The sequence below is a fragment of the Eublepharis macularius genome, chromosome 5, assembly GCF_028583425.1.
Source record: "Eublepharis macularius isolate TG4126 chromosome 5, MPM_Emac_v1.0, whole genome shotgun sequence".
NCBI lineage: Eukaryota > Metazoa > Chordata > Lepidosauria > Squamata > Eublepharidae > Eublepharis > Eublepharis macularius.
In genome coordinates, this window is record NC_072794.1 from 153,448,027 (window position 1) to 153,469,082 (window position 21,056).

General features: G+C 46.7%; 1 protein-coding gene across 3 annotated transcripts in view; it reads right to left on the reverse strand.

The window, feature by feature from the left end:
- LOC129331349 (uncharacterized) overlaps nucleotides 1-21,056 on the reverse strand; it is a 124,838-nt gene that overhangs the window by 43,650 nt on the left and 60,132 nt on the right. For 2 of the 3 annotated variants that reach the window (XM_054981864.1, XM_054981865.1), the window contains exons 6-8: nucleotides 12,631-12,804; nucleotides 8,662-9,049; nucleotides 6,081-6,243 (exon numbers count right to left, since the gene is read on the reverse strand). In XM_054981864.1, the coding sequence (XP_054837839.1) occupies nucleotides 6,081-6,243; nucleotides 8,662-9,049; nucleotides 12,631-12,804 (725 nt within the window). The remainder of the gene's footprint in view (nucleotides 1-6,080; nucleotides 6,244-8,661; nucleotides 9,050-12,630; nucleotides 12,805-21,056) is intronic. The other variant, XM_054981866.1, reaches the window with a different exon arrangement.

Below are 21,056 nucleotides of genomic sequence, written 5' to 3' on the forward strand. Positions count from 1 at the left end.
TTATGATCTTTAACATGGCAGCAACATGGCAGCACCTAGTGCATACAAGCTCAGCAATATTGAAAATCCCTGTTCTAGAACTTTTCTGTCCAGAACCGTATGCTTTTCTGCCTTGAGTGTTCCAGAGGGTTGTGAGAAAGGTTCTAATGTGTGCATTCATTTCATATAACAGACCTGGTTCTCAGCAGGTTTACTGGGCCTCACTGTTATTCCCTAGGAATTAAAAGTGCATACCCAACCCTCTCCAGTGATGAATAGAGATGGGCACGAACCAGAAAAAAAATCAAACCATGTGGTTTGTGGTTCGTCAAATTTCATGAACGACGAACTTTCACCTGCCCCATGTTCACGAACTGGTTCATTTGGTTCGTGAAACTGTCACATCCAGGTCAGAAAATCATCACTTCTGGGTCAGCAGAAGGTCACTTCCGGGCCAGCAGAAGGTCTGCAGGAAGTCCACCCCCTGTTGCCTAGGAAACTGATTGATTGGCACCAGGCTGTCTGCAGTCACAAACCAAAAAATGAACCAAATGAACCAGCCTAAAGTTCGTGGCGGTTCATCAGAAATGGGCTCTGATGAACTGCAGTTCGTGAACCACAAATCGGCCAGGTTCATGCTTAATTTTGGTTCATATTTCAGTTCGTGCCCATCTCTAGTGATGAAGATCAGTCGTAGCGGGAACTATCTCATCTACCCTTCTTCTCAGATAGCTTCCAAGAAACAGCATGGTTCCGTGGATCATGCTTTAAAAACCATTTGTCATCCCACCTACTCTTTGACATCATCCTGACTTATTAAAGGAGCCACAGTGCTTGACAAATCACTTGACTGATAATTTCATAACAGTTGTTCTGTGTGAAAGAAATTGAAGGGGGCTCCCAGCATGCTACTAGAAAGGTCAAGTCTAACTGCTGGACTCTTTAATTGTGACAGTTGATTCTGATTTAGGCCTTTGTATACATCAATAGTCAACGCCAGGCCAAATCTTGAGCTGGAAAAATTCCAGCATCGTGATTGAAAATATCAAATGCATGTTTATAACTGCACAGGCTACACTCTCCACAGAGTTTGCAGGTGGCAAGAATTGTCTCTGTACAGCTTTATGTGGGAAAGTGAAAGTGGGAACTGCTTGCATACTTACTTTAAACACTACTGGGATCTGCAAACGCGTTCATATCTGTGAGTTGGATCTGGACTACTTCTTCCAATAACAGAAGGCACTTCATCCATCAATGAAACACAACTTTCCTGCTTCCCCCTCCCTCTGCAGCCCACTGCTCCTGGGGGAAAGAGAACGGCATGCATGGCAAATTGGAGTCTACAGTATATGTGGGTGGGAGGTCAACAGAAATGTTGCCCCTTTCTGTTAGTGGAAAATTGAGTCTGAATTAGAGGTGGGCATGAACAGCAATTTGAACCCAAAAAAAGCCACAAACAGCCCGATCAGCTGTTCACGAGCAAGCTGTTTGTGAGGCCCCATTCTTGGCAAACGTGTTCATTCCAAGCCCTGTTTGTGGTGTTCATCTGCTGTTCATCAAGCCAGACAGTCTGGCGCCTTTCAATCAATTCCCTTGGAAACAGTAGGCATGGACTTTCTGAACTCTGTCTGAACTCCTGTTGCCCTGGAAACTCCAATCTAAGCCCAGGGGCACTTCACCCTCAACTCAGCTGCTTGTCAGGGAAAACCCTGACAAGGGCTGATTGCAGCCTGTCGGGGTTTAAATTTCCCTCTCCCTGCTCCTGCACAGCGCAGGAAGAGGGACATTTAAATCCCCCACTCAGCTGCTTGTCAGGGAAACCCCTGACAAGCAGCTGAGTGCAGCCTGCCAGGGTGAAATGCCTTTCTCCCTGCTGCAGCAAAAAGCGGAGAATCATGAAAAGAGAGGAAACCCCTCTCTGAGTGCAGCCTGTCGGGGTGAAATGCACGGGTGCACAGCAGCAGGGAGAGGGGCACTTCACCCCTGACTCAGCCACTTGTCAGGGGTTTCCTGACAAAGTCTCCCAACCTCCCTCCAGCCGGCTGGAAGGAGGGAGACTTTGAAGGGAAGGAGGTTCCCCATGCTGTTTGCAAATGGTATAGGGAACCTTCTTCCATTCTAAGTCTCCCCCCTCCCTCCCTCAAACAGCCAACCACAAACATGTTCGTGAACAGGGTCATGTTCGTGATTGTTTGTATTTCCCTGTTAGTGGATGGCAACAAACAACGAACATTGTGTTCAGGGTTTTTTTTTCCTGTTCATGCCCATCTCTAGTCTGAATCACAACTTTTAGGTGCTTATGGAAAATTACACATAAAGAATCTTCTCAGTATGCAGGTACAAAAGTACCTACCCAATTTTCCATCTGTGCATCCCTAAATCCCCGATCTATGGATAGAGAGAGTACTGAATAAATATTCAGAGTGGTACTCAGAGTGCCAGTTTGGTGTAGTGGTTAAGAGCATGGGACTCTAATCTGGAGAGCCGGGTTTGATTCCCCACTCTCCACTTGAAGCCTGCTGGGTGTCCTTGGGCTAGTCACAGTTCTCTAGAGCTCTCTCAGCCCCACCCACCTCACAGGGTGTTTGTTGTGGGGATAATAATAACATACTTTGTAAACCGCTCTGAGTGGGCATTAAGTTGTCCTGAAGGGTGGTATTTAAATCCAATGTTGTTGTTTTGTTGTTGTTTTGCTGTTTTGTTGTTGTTGTTTTGTTGTTGTTGTTGTTACTGAGGAGTTGCTCAGTTTGGCAAGCAGAGCCACCTGCTCATGCTAAGAAGAGAAGGACTGATGCTGCCCCTTGGTTAGGTTTCAAAAGGGACAAACCAAAGAGAAAGCTAGAGAGGTCAGGATCTTTTTACATTTTGCTCTTTACTGTCCCAGCACTATCCTTTGATGTGTAGAACGCTATTCTCAAGGACTTCCTCTTCATGACACCTCATCTTCCTCTCTTTGCCATACTTTCCATATTTCCTCTCCATTTTGCACTATGGATGCATAATCTCTTGTCCTGCCATCCATTGGCATCCTTAGATTAGATAGCTAGATAAGATAGCTAAATAGAGATCTATCTCTCATCTTTCCTATCATGTATGGAACTCTTATTTCTTTCCTACAGCTTAATTAAGGTTCTGAGTGAAAGGTTGTTTCTCTGTCCCATGCACACTCACAACACAAGTTCCTACACCCCACATTTCTCTGTTTACTATTCACTCTGTGAACACTCAGCTCCCCAAATATTCAAAGTATCTTGTACTTGTATGTCCTCTGTTTTAGTACGAGCCTGGAGAACTTCATGTACAATCCCCTTCTGCATACACAATCCCTCATTCCACAAGGGATATATACCCATTACACATATATGTCACAAAACTTGCTGAATGCTAATTCTTAAGATTACAGGGAGCCTAATGAGAACTGTCAGAAATGTCCATCATTTATTTATTATTTATTTACTTCATTTATTCCCTGCCTTTCTCCCAAATGGCAATCACCCCAAAGTCCAGCCTGGTGCAGGACACTGTAGCTCATTTACTTTCAGGAGCTAGATGGAGTATACATATCACTCCATTCTGCAGTCATTCCATTGGCTTTCTGTCAGTTTCCAGGCTCAAATCAAGGTCATGACTATCATATTCAAAGCCCTTCATGGTCTTGGCACCTCATACCTGTGCAAACACCTCTCTCCCTATGTTCCACCATGACAGCTTCATTCATCTGGTCAGAGCCTTCTGCAGATATCACCCCACAGTTGGGCAAAATCAACAACTGTCCATACATATGCATTCTCTGTGGCACATGCTAAACATACCAGAAAGATTTCTCTATGTAGATTTCCTCTCTATGCTCGGCTTCATGCTTGTTTTCAATTTTTCTGTTACCATACCCTATTGTATCTGCTCACCGAGGGTCCCAACTGAAGTTCATTATTGTATTTTGCTCGGTGAATGTCCTAGCTGTTGATTATTAGACATGGGCACGAAATGGAAAAAGCCCAAACTGAGAGTTTCACGTTTCGTTGTGATCCATGAATCATGAATCACAAAACTTCTTGAAACTGACACATTGGCCAAAACGATTCATTAGTTTTGTGATTCATCAGAACCTGGGGCATTTCAACGGCCCCCTTCATACCCGGAGATGCCAAACTCGCAGGGAGACTTCAGCAGGCTCTCCTCCACCCACCCTCCCTGTTTGCAATACGTTGATCGGGAAGGTCAACAGGAAGGGTGGGAAGTGCTGCCAGAGTGCATGACTGAAACGGGGACCGAGAGTTGCTGGATCAGAGGAGGACAAAGGACCGGCTGTGGTGGAGCTGGGCCGGGAAGACGGAGTGAGGAGTGGGGTAGGGTGGAGGGGAAAAGGCACCCTCACCCCAAGACCTTTCCACAGCAAGGCCAAGAGCTGGAAATAAGAGGCTTCTTTCAGTCTCTTTAAAGCAGCAGCAGTCAAAAGCACAATCCCAAATACTTCCACACACTCTCCCACTCCAATCCCAGCAACAGGTCCTCCTCTCTCCCCCTCTGTCTACTGGGACTGAAACACGAGGCAGAAAGAGATGCCTTTTATAAAAAATGCTGAAATAGAGCAGAACAGGAGCTCTGTTGTTGGCTGACAGACCTGCCTAACAGGGTTTGGAGGGGTGTGCCCATGGCTACAGAAGTCCCACCTCCTTGGTTGTCAAGAGGATTAACCCCCAGCTCCTGGCTGTATAGGGCAGAATGGAAGGTCTCCAGATGGCTAGGAGAGCTGCCAATCAAGGGTAAGTGGGCTATAATTGGGGTTTCCAATGGCAACAAAAGGTCTGGGCTTATTGTTGCCTAGGGAATCAACGGATCAGTGCCAGCCTGTCTGCAATTATGAATCATTCACGAAGCTAACAAAACAGGCCAAAAAGTTGTAAATTTCATGATAATTTCGTGATAACCGCAGCCCCACAAAATGCTGTTTTGCAACACATGAAACAGCCCGTTTCGTGACAAAATTTGTTTTGTATTTCAATTCGCGCCCACGTCTATTGATTACATTGTATTTTCACTTACACTGCATAATCCACCTTGGATCTCAGTGAGGAAGGCAGAATAGTCATCATCATCATCAATCACCCAAAGCAGTTTACTTCATTCTTCTCTCCTCCATTTTATCCTTACAACAATCGTGAGAGATAGGTTTAGGCTATGGCTATGCAACTGGTCCAAGATCATGATGTTTTGTTCATATATGTGTCCCAGTAAATGTCCCAACAGTAAATAGGATGGAATGAAAGATGAGAGTTGGACCAGTTACTCTCTCACACCCTAACCTACCTTCACAAGGTTGTTGTGGGCTAAAATAGAAATGGGAAAAGGCTCCCTGAGTTCCTTGGAGGAAGGTTGTGTTAAAAACATATGTAATGATGTAACATTAATGTATTGTCAAAGGCTTTCACAGCCGGAGAACGATGGTTGTTGTGGGTTGTCCGGGCTGTATTGCCGTGGTCTTGGCATTGTAGTTCCTGATGTTTTGCCAGCAGCTGTGGCTGGCATCTTCAGAGGTGTAGCACCAAAAGACAGAGATCTCTCAGTGACACTGAGAGATCTCTGTCACCCTGTGACACTGAGAGATCTCTGTCTTTTGGTGCTACACCTCTGAAGATGCCAGCCACAGCTGCTGGTGAAACGTCAGGAACTACAATGCCAAGACCATGGCAATACAGCCCGGAAAACCCACAACAACCTAACATTAATGTACTCGATGAAGTCTGGTATTCACTAGTAACACATCAAAATTTTCCATTATTTCCTTTTCCTGAGAGGAGCTCTCTCAGCCCCACCCACCTCACAGGGGATAATAATAACATACTTTATAAACCACTCTGAGTGGGTGTTAAGTTGTCCTTAAGGGTGGTATATAAATCGAATGTTGTTGTTGTTGTTTGTTGTTGTTTTGGGCCTCTAACATTGAAATGGGCTTCAATGGGTGTAGAAGAGTATAACTCTGCTTAGGATTGTTTGGTGAAAATTTTAGCAGTAAATATCTGTATGAACCATGCACAAGCACAAGCATCAAAGCGAGAAAGCCTTTTACATCCTGAGCAGCCATGTTGGCATTTCACACTTACTGAAGTTATGTGCAATTTTTTGGTTAAGCATAATGTGTTGAGTCACTGAAGGTCCAGTGCCATGAAATCCTGTCAGGTCCTGAATGCGAAATTGGTCATAAAGTCTTGTCACATCTATGTTCTTCTTGCCCGTGTGACAGGATGTCCATAAAGACTTCTGAATCTGAAAATATAAATGTAACATGCATCATTTTCTGTACAAATAACTTCTTTATGGAACCTGGTTTGTTGCTGTTATCTTGATCTTGGGTTATTCTATGGCTTATGATGGGAACTAGCTTTAATTTATAGTATAGATGATCCTATAGATAAAAAGATAATGTCAATGTCATTTCTGAGCCCCATCCATGCCAATTTTGTTGATCCTGTTTTTCTGAACCAATGTATCCTGCTGTAACTCAATGTCATTTTACCATAATTATTTCTTTCACAGGCTTTCACAGGTGTTTATCTAATGAAGTACACCAGCTCCCAGTGCTTCTGACCTTGTATGCTACTCCCTCTCAGACTTTGCTATGTCTTGTTTTCTAGTGACTCAACTTGATATTACAAATATGTGAAACGTTCTCACACAAGAAGAGCGCCAAAATCTTGTTTATGATTGGGAGGGGGGAAAGGAGCAAACTGAATGTTAAAAGAGAGGTCTCTCTCACATGATGTCATTCCTGTCAACTTTTCCTCTGGCTGCTTAGATGCTTACCTTGCTTCTGAGTAGTCCTATGGACATATATATGGAAATGATCTAATTTCTGAATAAAAAACATTTAACCAAGAACCCGTGTCTTGCTGCAATGGTCCAGGGATCTGTCTACCATTTCCTGTCATCCATAGCCTGACAGTCTGCTGATTTTGGAGGCAGAGATGAGCTGGTGAGGCTGCTCAAATGCTGAAAGCCATCAGAGGCTGCCGGTAAATCACAAATCATAAATCACAAAGTCACTAATTCAGGACACCTTCCCTCTGTCTCTCAAAGATGCAGTCATCTCCCCACTGCTTAAAAAACCATCCCCAGACAAAAATGATATGGCCAATTATCACCCAGTCTCTAATTTTCCCTTTCTGGACATAGTGATTGAGAGAGCAGTAGCTGACCAAATCCAGGTCTTCTTAGATAGCTCTTCTGCTCTAGACCTTTTTCAGTCTAGTTTCAGGCCAGGCTATGGGATGGAGATGGCTCTGGTGGCTTTAGCTGATAACCTAAATATTGTAGCTAAATCCTGCAGTTCTTCTGCAGACCGACACAGCTACCGACCTAAAACAGATCCCAGAATGACAATCTAACCACTACATCATCCTTGCTCATGTTAAAGTTTTCCAAAATGTATTACTTTATCATTGTATTTGTAACCTGCCCACATCCCAAGGAGCTCAAAGCAGAATACATGGATTTCCCCCCATAGCCTATTTAATAGCCGGTAGTATTATAATGCCTATATTTGCTAGCAGGCCTATGTCAGTTGGATTGTCAGGCCAATCTGTAAAAAGAAGAACAGTGAGGACACAACATTGAACCCAGCAGAAATTGATGGAAAGGGGTGTGTTATAATCCTGATCTTCTACTCCCACCACAGACCACCGACTACCTGGTCATGCTGTTCCTAGGATTCCTCTTTCACCCAGAAGCAGTGTGGTGGGGTATTTTCAACTGCAGCAGGAAAGCGGAAGCAGGGAAGTCTTGCCCCACTAATGGAAATCTTTCAGCAGAAAACTGGTGCAGGGTCCAAGTCCTAACACGTGAAGATCTGTGGGGGGTCTTCTTGTGAAGATAATAACACTGATTTTGTTCATTGTTCTGAGTGAGCACTAATCTGTCCAGAAGACCAGTATACAAATGAACTGTTATTATTAAGACCGGCCAGATCAGACCAGTGGCCTATCTAGTTCACCAGTGGCTGGTAAGTCAACAGACAAGACACAGAGGCCAAGGCCTCCCACTTATGTTTTCTCCTAATCCTGGTATTCAAAGGCGTATTGCCTCTAGATTTGCAGATTCCCTTTAGTCACCATGGCTAGTAGCCGTTGATGGACCCATCCTCCATGAATCTGCCCAGTACCTTTTAAAGCCCTCTACCCTAGAAGCCATCACAACTGTGGTACTCACTTCCTTTACAGGGAAAATTATTTTCAAACAATATGCATTTCCAACACGAGCAGCACTTTGTATACAAATAAACATTCCTTTCACCTTACTTTCACATTTCTTTTTTCAGCCACACATTTTACAAAAAACAAAATATGTGATAGTCAAATGGTTGTAAAAATATGGTTAATGTTTTTTTTTAAAAAATCCATTTTTATCTCAGATTTTTTAATGTGCCCAGGGATCATAGAAGGAAAGTGGGCAGGCGGGCGGGCGGGTTGACATGATAGATAGATAGATAGATAGATAGATAGATAGATAGATAGATAGATAGATAGATAGATAGATAGATAGATAGATAGATAGATAGATAGATAGATAGATAGATAGATAGATAGATAGATAGATAGATAGATAGATAGATAGATAGATAGATAGATAGATAGATAGATAGATAGATGGATAGATGGATAGATGGATAGATGGATAGATGGATCATACCTTGTCTTGAGAAATGACCTCCCAGTGAAAAACTTTGGTTCTCATTGGAACTGGTGGTAAGTTGGGTGACTTGGGAGAAGGAGGTAGAGTGATTGTATCTTTTGTCATTACAGGAATTTGAGTTGTTGCTGAAAATGGACATGAGTTTTCCTGGTGGCTATGATCCAAGACCCTAGGCCGTGGGGCTACAGTGGGATAGGAGGCCTCTTCTGTCTTCCTTCCATTTAAATTGTGAAATTCCCCATCTGCCGTTCCTGAGGCACCATCCTGAGTCAATGGTCTTGTCTTGATCACTGAACAGTATCTGTCTATGAGCGTTAACCACTCACTCTGCAGCTTGCAAATGTCCTCTAATTTCTTGTTCTGGACAGTAAAGGGTATTCGGAATCTACAATTAAAAAAAAATAAGTGTGTGAGAATTCTAGACAGTATACATGAAATGCCAACCAGCACAAGAAAAACCATTTCTGTTTTTATGCCAACTGATGTTCAACAGTTTTACTTGTCAAAAAGGCCAGCATTGCTGACTTTGACCTTTTCAGACAGAGTTAATTGCTTAGGCTTCTGAGGAAAAAGGGCTGCGATTTGTGTGTGTGTGTGTGCGTGTGCGTGTGCGTGTGTGTGTGTGTGTGTGCGTGTGCGCGTGCGTGGGGGTGTCATATATTGAAACAGATGAACGATTTTCTCATAATTCTCTGTTCTTCAGTTTGAATGGAACTTATGAAGACATTGTTAGACACTGTCTCTAGAATCTAACCTCTCTAATACACCCTGTCAATCTAGACTACCTTGAGATACAAAATTTCAGTTATTAGGGCTCAGTTAGCTCCAGAAACTCTTTTCAAGAGAAGGAACTAGGCCAAAAATATGTTTGGTATAATAAAATACATTTCAACATTTTCCTGGTATCTTTTCCTCATCAACATACCACCACAGTTGCTCACTGTGGTGAGCAACTGCTCACCTCATATCTGGGGTATTTGACGGTATTGGGGGAAGAATATAGCGTGTGAATTACATGGATGTAAACCATGATATCTCCTGTTTTAGAAATGAAACTTGCATACTTAATATCATCACAGTGCACAGATGCAAATGTCTTATTTCTGTATATCTGGTCTCATTTGGGGAGAAACTAAGCCTGTGATAATCTTTAAACTTTAGTGGGTTTCACGATCCCTTAATAATGTTAATATGATCTGCAATGTGCTATAGCTCTACAACTCCACATACATATCCATGTGGGTGACATGCAATAGGCAGTGCACATGTACATTCATAAAATCACAGCTGAAAACAGGCTTAGTTACAAAAATATTAGTAGTATTGTCCGGTATACATGGAGAAGAGAGCTTGACTCTCAGAAGCTTATACCTTGGAAACTCTTGTTCATCTTAGGGGCTCCTGGACTCAAACCTTACTAATCTACTACATATCAGCACAGCTACTCACCTGAAACTATACACATGGAGAAACTCACTGTGTGATGGATAAGGTTTGGATGGTGAGTTCTGCTTGGGCTTTGCCATGCGTAGTAATCTGTTTAGTTAAGTGTATCATCTAGACTATTTTTCAAAAACCTCAGCTTCAAGAAAATTGACCCTCTCCCCCAGGTCTTACAGAAAGCTGGTGTGCCTTAATCACTGTGAGCGCTAATATTTTTATGTCCTTCTATAACTTCCTATTAGGGATATGTAATTTGGCTTCAGAAATATTCATAAGTGCCAAATTATGCTACAGTCTGAATAATAATTACAAATCTGAATTTTATAGTTTCTGTTAGAATAATTCCTAATATTGAGAGTCCCACTAACTCCAATAGCCCTAGGGTTGCCAGGTCCCCTCCTCCCCAAGTGGCAGGTTGGAGGCCTGGCACCTATCTTTTTATGTCCCTCCATAAGCATGCACTCCCAGCCTGCACAATGACAGCACTTCCAGGAAGTGATGTCATCATATGGGTCAATTGCTTTCCTGGGAGCTCACCTGTGCTCTGCAGGGGGCTGAATCGGGCCAGATTTGGCCCAAATCCAGCCCGATTTGGCCCAGGCCACTGTGGAGAATGAGAGTACACTGCACCATCTAGGAACATGCCCCAGGAGGCACGTTTCCCCCCCGCTAGCCAGGTAAGCAGGGGTGGGGGTGGAGGGTGGGAGCAAGGGATTCCGTCTCCCCCAGTGGGGGACAGGCAACCCTAAATAGCCCTCTAGGCTACTTGCAAGAAGAAGAAAATGAAACTTATTCCTGTCTCCCTGCTGATTGGCAGGAGATTGGGAGATCAGGGCATGGAGGGGTTCAGTACTTACTTTGGTAATCCTTGTACACATACCTGAAATTGCCTCTGGCACAAAGTATACATGCACACTCCCACTTCCACAAAACAGCATCACTTCCGGAAGTAACAACATCATGTCGGGGTGTGGAGTCATGCATGCCCATGTGCCCAGGCTGTCTGCCAGTGGCAGGCAATTGCTGGGTGGCTTGCCTCCTCCTGCTGATCGCCAGTGATTGGCAGGCAGAGGGGCAAACCACCAGGCATTTGCCCACCACTGGCAGACACTTGGCAATCATATTCCTCAGAGACCTTGGCCTAGCTTCTTCAGTAAGGAAACTGAAATGGAAACATTCTCCATGTAGCCTGGCAACAAGAGTGGTGGGGCCAGAGAGCTTAGTGCCCTCAGAGTGGTGACCTCTGCTCCTATGTGCCATGCCTTGACTGCCTTGAACTTGGAGGTATGATGGGATTGTCATTGTCCTGGAATGTGCCTTCGGAGCTGTGACTGGATGGTTGAAGCAGAGTCGGCTGAGATTGAATCCCTTGAAGACGGAGGTCCTGCATGTGGGTCTAGGGTCCATGGGTGTGGGACTCCGGCTCCCTGCTCTCGACGGAGCACTACTTACGCCGGTGTCGAGAGTGAGGAGCCTGGGGGTGGTCCTGGATGCTTCCTTATCTATGGAGGCACAGGTTGCAGCGGTTGTTAGATCCTCTTTCTTCTATCTAAGACAGGCTCGACAACTTGTCCCCTACCTATCGACCCATGACCTCACAACAGTGATCCAGGCAACGGTCACCTCCAGATTAGACTACTGCAACTCACTCTACGCAGGGCTTCCCTTGGGCTTGATCCGGAAACTGCAGCTGGTTCAGAATGCAGCTGCACGCGTGGTTGCCGGAGCACCAGTTATGGCTCATGTAACACCTATCCTCCGTCAGCTGCACTGGTTACCGGTTGAGTGCTGGGTCCGGTTCAAGGTCTTGGTGTTGACCTATAAAGCCCTATGCGGACTGGGCCCAGCATACCTTCGGGACCGCCTCTCCCCATATGTTCCCCGGAGGTCGCTTCGATCAGCCACTAAGAACTTGCTGATGGTCCCTGGCCCCAGGGAGGTCCGCCTGGCCTCTACCAGAGCCAGGGCCTTCTCAGTTCTGGCTCCGACCTGGTGGAACTCTCTGTCTGAGGAAACTAAGGCCTGGCAGGATTTGTTATCTTTCTGCCGGGCCTGCAAGACGGAGATGTTCCACCGGGCATTTGGTGGGGGCTAGGCTGTCCTCTCGCTGGCCATACCACTGAAGACCTTCCACCACCCATGCAGGACAATGCTGCATTTTAATATTTAATATTCTACACCCGCCAATTTTAATGGTTTTTTATACGATGTTTTAATGTTTTTATAATGTTTTACTGTTTTTAATTTGTTGTCAAACCACCCTGAGCCTGTCTGACGGGGAGGGCGGTCTAAAAATGTAATTAAATAAATAAACAAATAAATAAATTATGGGATGTCTTTGAAAGCCCATTAGTTAGGGATCCCCCACTGTGAGGTGGGGTTTAATAAAGCTCAGAACAGACATTATTAAATAAAAAACCCATTTCAATCTATTTCACTTGTGTGGAATCTTTATTTTGGGAGAGAGCAACACAGATCTCCAGGCATGCATTTCTGAGTTCTATCTATAGTCAGAACACTTACAGGTACTTGGCTTCCTTTGTCTGAAGTGAGAAAGTACCAGCACCATCTTCCTTGCTGACAATTGCATCCCCCCTTGACAAGTGAACTGTTTTCACTTCAGGAACCGTTGCCCCCATCTTGTTTTGGTCGATGCAATGTAAGCTCAATTCCTGTTTTCGGAGCTGCACCAAGTGTCTTGAGAACAAAAAAGAAAGACAATGGAAATGTGGTCTGCTAGTTTGATAGCTGCGCTAGCACAGATGAGCCTTCACGCTAAATGAAAAATACATCCATGTTTTAAAGAAATCAGCAGATCTTTTTTCTTCATAGTAGAGATAAAAGCCTGAGTTCCCTCAATATGTAGCCAAACTTTGCCCCATCAATAAGCATTCTTGCCTTGAGAAAATAATGAAATAGATACCTCTCAAGTTTTGTTCATCCCACTCAAGATTTAAGAAGATACTAGCTATTCTTTTAGATACAGCACACTCAAGTAGCTTTCCTATCATATCTGATTGTATCATGCCAAGAGGAGGGGCCAGGACTCAGAGGTAGCACAAAAGTTTTGCATGAAGAAGGTCCCAGGTTCAGTCTTTAGCATCTTCACTTGAAGAGTCTCAAGAAACAGATGTTGGGGGGAAAAGAACGTTCTCAGGATTTAAACAATTTATAGGGGGAGCTTTGATGGATAATAGGCTGCCAGAAGTACTCCCCTATTCTCTGCTGCCTCTAAAGCTGTGGAATCAGTTCTGTTACATTCCATTCATGTGAACTCAGAACTCACCAGCCACACATGTTGGCAGGTGTTTTGACATCCTCTGGGAACGGAGAAAGGGTCACTAGGTGTGTGGGGGGGGAGGTATTTCTGAATTTTGCTGCATTGTGCAGAGGGTTGGACTAAATGACCCTAGATGTCCCTTCCAACCCTATGATTCTATGACTAGCCCATCCACTAGGTAGATCTAGTTGATTGCCTACAGCACCAGATGCGGAACGCCGTCAACTAGTCCTGTCATTGATGCACCTACCCACTGCATCTGAATCTACTGCAAAAAACAGCAGCCCTGGAAGTCACCTTGGCCTAGTGAGCAGCTGGTGAGGAGTAGAGATAGTCATGAACTAGGGGAAAAAAGAACCATGCAGTTCGTGGTTCATCACGTTTCATGAACCATGAACCATGAACTTTCACGAACCTGCCCCAGTTCACGAATTGGTTCATTTTGGTTCGTGAAAATGTCACTTTCGGGCCAGCAAATCATCACTTCTGGGTCAGCAGAAAGTCACTTCCATGTCAGCAGAAGGTCACTTCCGGGTCAGCAGAAGGTCTACAGGAAGTCCATCCCCTGTTGCCTAGGAAACTGATTCATCAGTGCCAGGCTGTCTGCAGTGATGAACTGAAAAATGAACCAAATGAACCAGCCTAATGTATGTGGCGGTTCGTCAGAAATGGTATCTGACAAACCACTGGTTCACAAACCACGAACCAGCCTGGTTCGTTACGAATTTTGGTTCATATTTCGGTTCATGCCCATTTCTAGTGAGGAGCCTATTCCTCCCTCCTTCCTTCCTTCCCTCCCTCCATTGAAGGGTAGGGTGCACCTTCTTCCTCCTTCCCTCTCCCACTTCTCTGTGGTGCAGTAATGGGTGAGGAGGGTATACAGTGGCTCCCTGCCTTTCCCCAGCATGGGGGAGGGAAGAAATTGAATAAATCAAATATTATTATGACCAGTGGTGTTCCACCTTTCCACAGTGCTAAGGAGTGAGAGGGGTGTGGCAGTTTCATTTTGGTACAAGGGGACAGCTTCCCTGCCCTAACTAAGGGCACTAAAAATATGTTGGCTGGCCCAACATATCAGGAGCATGATACACCCAATATTCATGGTTGGCATCTCAGGTGAATTGGGCAATGTTTAGATTTTCCATATGGATACAGCTTCCATTCACATGATCCAGCCCCCTGGAAAATAAGGACCTTGTTCACATGAATGGAAGCTGTACCCACATGGAAAATGTCCAATTCACAAGACAGCAACCAAGTGTAAAGACTGCATCACTGGAGCCTGCACATACCTAATACAGGCAGCTGGTGGTCTCCCAGTTCATGCAAACAGACCAAAACAGAATGTCTGCACAGGCCCCATCTTGTTCCTTATGCTCTTCAACATCTACATGAAACTGCTAAGTGAGGTCATTTGGAGATCTGAGCTGGGTAGTCACCAATGTGTGGATCACACTCAGCTTTATCTTGTAATCCCAGATGATCCCAGGGAGGCTGTAGAAACCATGAACGCAGTTTTGGAGTGGGTGCAGGATAAGAAACTGAAGCTTAATCCCAACAAGACAGAAGTGCTCTTGGCAAGCAGAATATCTGATCGAGGATTTAAGTTGTCATCATTCTGTACTCGACTTGAAAAAACAAGTCTATATACTGGGGGTACTCTTTCATCTAGATCTAATGCTGGATAAGCAGGTGGCAGCTATAGCTAGGAATGCCTTTGACCAGGTTTGACTGGTTAGCCAGCTGCAGCCTTTCCTGGACAGAAAAAAATCTGGCTGCTTTAGTGCATGCCCCAGTTATATCTAGATTAGATTACTGCAACGCATTCTACATGGGTTGCCATTGAGAAATGTTCAGAAACTTCCGTTGGAATGCTGCAGTCAGAATATTGACTGGAGTGGGTCTTAAGGACCTTATTATTCCAGATTTGACCCATTTACAATGGCTTGGAATCTGTTTCTGGGCACAGTGCAAGTTGCTGGTGTTGACCTTTGGAGCCTTGCATGGTTTGGGACCAACAATCCTGAGGGACCACCTACTCCCTTATGAGATTACCCAATCATTATGATTATCCTCCAAAACTCTGCTTCCGGTGCTCCCATCTTCTGAGATTAGGCGGATGTCAACCTGAGACGGGGCCTCCTCAGTTGTGGCACCAAACCCTGAAACTCTATGGCTTTCAGGAAAGGAAATTAATCTCACAGCTCTGAAACAATCAAATACAGAGGACTCCTATGCCAAATTCACACAAAATGGGTTTCCACTGCTGACTTACCTCAGCAAACATGACATTTTACCACCTTCCTATGTCCCTCAGGCTCTCACCTCCCTCTAATTTGGTGCTGCCAGTTTGCAGCTCGCTGCTTTAGGCTGGGGGCCATTATTTGCTGACCCGGCAGAGGTGGGGCAATGCTGGCTCTCCCGGGCATAGGGTATGTGGGGAGGGGTGGAGCCAAGGCCTCTTAAGGCGGCTCCACCTTCCACTCCCCAGCAGTTGCCTTTCGCTCAGGAGAGACGCAGTTGCATTCCCTCCAAGCGGCGAGGGAGAGTGAGGAAGGCTACTGCAGCGGCGAGCAGTGAGCAGTGAGCGGGAGTAGTGGCGGCGAGTCGGAGCAGCGTGCTCAGAGCAGAGCAGCGCAGCAGCAGCAGATCCAGCAGTAGCCAGCGCTGCTTTTGGAAGCTCACGTGGAGGTGTGCTTTGCTGCGAGTAGCTGCTCCGGCTGCCCACCTAGCTGCAGCAGGCTTTTCCTGCTGTGCAGCACAGTATGGAGCAAGGGCATTCAGGGAGGCTTTTGTGGGGTGGGGTAGTTGCTTTTGCCTTACTGGGGTGTCCTCCTTGGGGGCATTTGGGGCGGCCTTTTGCGGAGTGCTGCTTTAGCAGCCCCAGCAAGCGGGGAGCATTTGGGTCCTTGGCAGGCTAATTCTTATGGCGAGGTGGTGCCTGGAGTGGGCAGCCTTTAGTAATACCTGCTTGGCTCTTTAGAGCCCTCCATTATTGGCCCCCTCCCACATGCTCCAGCATTTGGGCCAGGGCCTCCTGGGTGGCTTTGACTGGCTGTAGGTGCTTCACCTTGCATACGCACATCAGGTACTCGTGCCTGGGAGCCAACTAATTTACACCCCTGCCACAGAGTGCTAGGGTAGGGTGTAGTGCAGGGAGGGTGGTGGCCATTTTGGGGGCAACTGCCTTACCTTGGGCGGTAGCCATTTTGGGCTTGTTCCTTTTTGCTGGTGGGGTAGCCATTTTGGGTGGTACCCTGATAGCAGGTGGTGGCCATTTTGTGTCTAGTGTGTGGTTGTTGATTAAATCAGAAGTATATCACCTAAAAAGGGAAGAGGCAAGTCCAAAGGAAAACAGCCAGCCAAAAGGCCAGCTCAACAACGGGCTGTGCCTGTGCTTTCTTCCTCGGACGAGGAGGACACAGCTGGCATGCAGGAGACGTTAGACAGCATTGCAGTGTTGGAGCAGGCTAGAGGGTCTCAGGGGCATGGGGCCAGTAGGGCAAAAAGGCAAAAGGCGGCTAAGGCCACTTCGGCTGCAACCTTTAGGCGTGAAACTTTAACCCATCTCACTGCCATGGAAGGTTCTGCCAGTACAAGTGTTGCCAGCAGCAGTGTGGCACAGGTAGTGGAGAGCAGAGACGCCAGCGCTGGATTGGAGGAGCTGAGTGGTTCTTCAGAAGCCTGCCCAGTGGCCGTTGTGGTGAACCCAATCGACGGAGAGGGTAAGAACACCACCACAACACAACACAGTTACCCATGGTCTTGGGGGCCTTGGAACCAGGTTTCTACCTCCACACCTGTTGGCTCTCCATATTCAGTGGGTAGCCAGCCCAGCACATCACAAGGTAGGGGTCAGCTTGGTACTTGGCCTCTGTGGCCTCAGCAGGCGGCACAAGGCCAATATGCGGTGGCAGGACAAGGTGCTTCCTGCATCCCATGGCAGCCCTTGCCAGGTTCGCCTTGGATGCCTTCAGTGTTGGGGCCGGCTTTGTATGGGTCGGTCCCCTTTAATGCTTTACCATTTGGTGATGTTGCACTCCCGTTGGGCGATCATCTAACCCAGGCTACTAGGGATAAAATCCTTAGGGGCGAATATGTGGACGTCTTTACCCTTCTCTTCAGGAAACTGGAGAAGAAGGATAAAGATGAGCCAGATGAAAGGGGAAAAGAATGGCTTAAGCGCCACAGAGTGGACAGGACTTGGGCCAATTGGCTCCAAAGTTTCCTTATCTATGCAGGGGTAATTGTTAGGGCCCAGTCATGGAGGGCTGCTTCCCTGTTGCAGTACCTGGATATAATTTATAAGGGGTACAATGATTTTGCTGGGGTGGCCTGGCTCCAGTATGATGAGGAATTTAGGATGAGGGCCGCCATCAATCCTGGGATGCCATGGGACAGGATTCACCAACAATTATGGCTTCAGGTAATGTCACCTGCTAAACCAAATGCATGGGACCGCTCTGATAGCGGCCACCTAGTACACCATGCAAATGCCAATACCACTACCCGCACCACTGCGGGGCAGTCAGTTCAACCCCAGCTGCTCTGCTGGGAGTTGACCTCCTGGGTGGGTGCAGCAGAAAGTTTTGTAAATTTGGCCATGAGTGCCCAATCTGTGGGGGTCCCCATGCCTTTACCGCCTGCAAGCGCAAGAAGCAGGGCGGTAAACGTGGAGGTAAAGTGAGTGGCAGCGCACAGCAGCTATCAGCTGGTAAAGGGCCCCAGCCCCATAAATCTGAAAGTACTTAGGCATCTTCTGGCCACCTATCCTAGGCAAGAGGACGCTCATTATTTGTTAGATGGGTTCACATTCGGATTTTGTATTCCTCTTCAGGGTCCTCGGATCCCCTTCATGGCAGCCAACCTGCGTTCAGTGGTTGGCATGGAAGGAGTAGTTAGGGACAAAATTACTAAAGAGTGTTCTGAGGGGAGAGTGGTGGATCCATTCCCATCCCCTCCTGTTCCATGTAGTTCCTAAGAAGACAGCAGATGAGTTTAGGATTATTCACCATTTTTCTTACCTACGGAGTGGCTCGGTGAATGACGCCATCCCCGTGCATTTGTGTTCCATCCATTACACTTGGTTCGACCAGGCGGTGAAAATGGTTAGACAATGTGGGGTTGCTGCAGAGATGGCCAAATGTGACATCAAGTCAGCATTTCGCCTTCTCCCAGTTCATCCAGCAGATTTCGAGTTGTTGGGGTTCACTTTTGAAGGGCAGTATTACATGGACAGGGCTCTTCCCATGGGCTGTTCCATTTCTTGTGCTGTCTTTGAATGCTTCAGCTCCTTCCTCTAGTGGATTGTTTGTCACTGGCTGTGGTCCACTACCTGGATGATTTCCTTTTGGGGTGTGTGGCAGGATCTGGACAATGTGCCAGGCTCCTGGCTGGGTTTGTTAGCTTAACCAGGGACCCGGGGGTCTCTTTGGCCCATGAAAAGACAGAGGGTCCAGCCACAGTGTTAACAATTTTGGGCATAGAGCTAGATACAGTGCAGCAGACATCTCGTTTGCCCCTGGAGAAGATCAGGAGTCTTTGGGCCCGTTTGTCTTCTGTGAAAGGGCAATGCAAAGTTTCTCTCTTGGAGCTTCAGCAGCTGGTGGGCCACTTAAATTTCGCATGCTGAGTGGTAGTGCCTGGAAGGGCATTTTTGCATCTCCTATGTGACGCTATGGGAGCTCTATGCTTACCCCATCATAGGATGAGGATTAATAGAGGTATGTGGGAAGATTTGGAAGTGTGGGAGCAGTTTCTTGACTCCTTCAATGGGGTGACATTCTGGAGGGGCAACTTGCTTTTGGAAGCCAAGCTTCAAGTTACCACTGATGCCTCTGGGTCCTTGGGTTTTGGCACATATTTTCAGGGCCATTGGTGTGCCAAGCAGTGGCCTGCTGACTGGCTGGAGAGGGGCTTTAATTGAGACTTGACCTTTTTGGAGTTATTCCCCATTTTGGTGACTGTCTACCTTTGGGGCAAGGACCTAGCCAATCACACAATTCATTTCTGGTGTGACAACCAGGCAGTGGTACATGTATTGAATTCCCTTACATCTAAGTCCCCTGCAGTCATGCAGTTAGTTAGGCTGTTTACGCTCCACTGCTTGCAACTGAACATTCTGTTCAGGGCCAGGCAAGTCCCTGGCCTGGACAATTGTGTGGCAGATGCCCTGTCTCGCTTGCACATGGAGCATTTTCAGCAGCTTACTGCTGGCCTGGATGCCCCAGGAGCTGTGGGGGCTTGAAAGATGGAGGCATGCACGGCAATTCAACTAGCTATGGCACCCAGCATGCAGAGGGCTTATGACTGGTCGGTACACCAGTTTGCAGGGTTTAGGCGGGAGGCGGGGCTGCACCAGGTATGGCCGGTTCCTGTGGAACACCTGATGCAGTTCTGCGTCAATCAAAGAGGTAAGGGACTAGCAGTAAAGTCTATTAAGGCACAGTTGTCTGCCCTGGTCTTTGCCAGTAAAGCACGTGGTCTTAGTGAGGCCACGGGTGATTTTAGAATTCATAAGATGTTGGAGGGTTGGTCCCGAGAGGCTGGGCATCATAGGGATGACAGGCAGCCCATTTCTCCAACAGTCCTGCGAGATTTGAGTTCTGTCTGGGGCTGCATTTGCAGTTCCAGTTGTTTCACGCAACTTCCTTGACAGCCTTTTTCAGTGCCCTTTGGGTAAATGAGTTAGTGGCAGCATCCCTTAAGGACGAGTCTGGGAGGGCTCTGTTGGTCCAGGATATTAAGTTTTCAGGAGGAAATGTCACAATAATGGTGCGTTGTTCGAAGACTGATCAGTCAAGGAGGGGATCGGCCATTGTGCTTGGGAGTTGTGGTACTAAGGAGATTTGCCCTGTGGCTGCCTTATGGCAGTACGTGTCAGCATGGGGCAATAAGGCCGGGGTGTTGTTTCATCACAGTAACGGAAAACCCTTCACAAAGTATCAGTTCTGGGCTGTGACTGGACAAATCGGCCAAATCGGGCCTGTCTGGGGTAAAATTTGGAACTCATTCGTTTAGAATAGGAGCAGCCTCTACAGCCACAGCTATAGGTTACCCTATGTCAGCCATTCAGAAGGTGGGCAGATGGTGGTCCTCTGCTTATCAAACGTATGTCCGCCCCCTTACTGGAATGTGAACGTGTATCATGTTTTTTTCTTGCAGGAGCTGTGCCATGCCGCGAGAGGCTGAGGATCCTCATCATTGGGCACAGCATGGTGTTCTGGGTGGCCCACCAGGCCAAAAGGACATCGGTGGGGACACAGTTGGGTTTGAGCGATCGGGCCATGGTGGAATTGCAGGGCCATCATGGCCTCAGGTGGCCAGGCCTGCTACCACTTTTTTTTGAGAAGAGGACATCCTCTGCTCCACGTGTTAGTCATTCACCTCGGTGGAAATGACTTCGGTTTAAAGGAAGGCAGTGTCAGGTCCAGTGTGTGTTTAAACTGTACTGACACCATTTTCTAATGCTTCTAGTCTCTAAGTGCTTTCCCCGCAGGTGCACCAGTTCCCAGGCAGCTTTCCCACCGGAGGAGACTGTTTTGTCTAACACCGTTCCACCAAGCATTGGCCTTGAAGGAGAGCAGCTTCCCAAGACTGAAAGATGTTGTTTTGAGAACTGTGGGGGGAGGCTGATTCAGATGGGAACTGTTACTCTGTACCTCTTGCT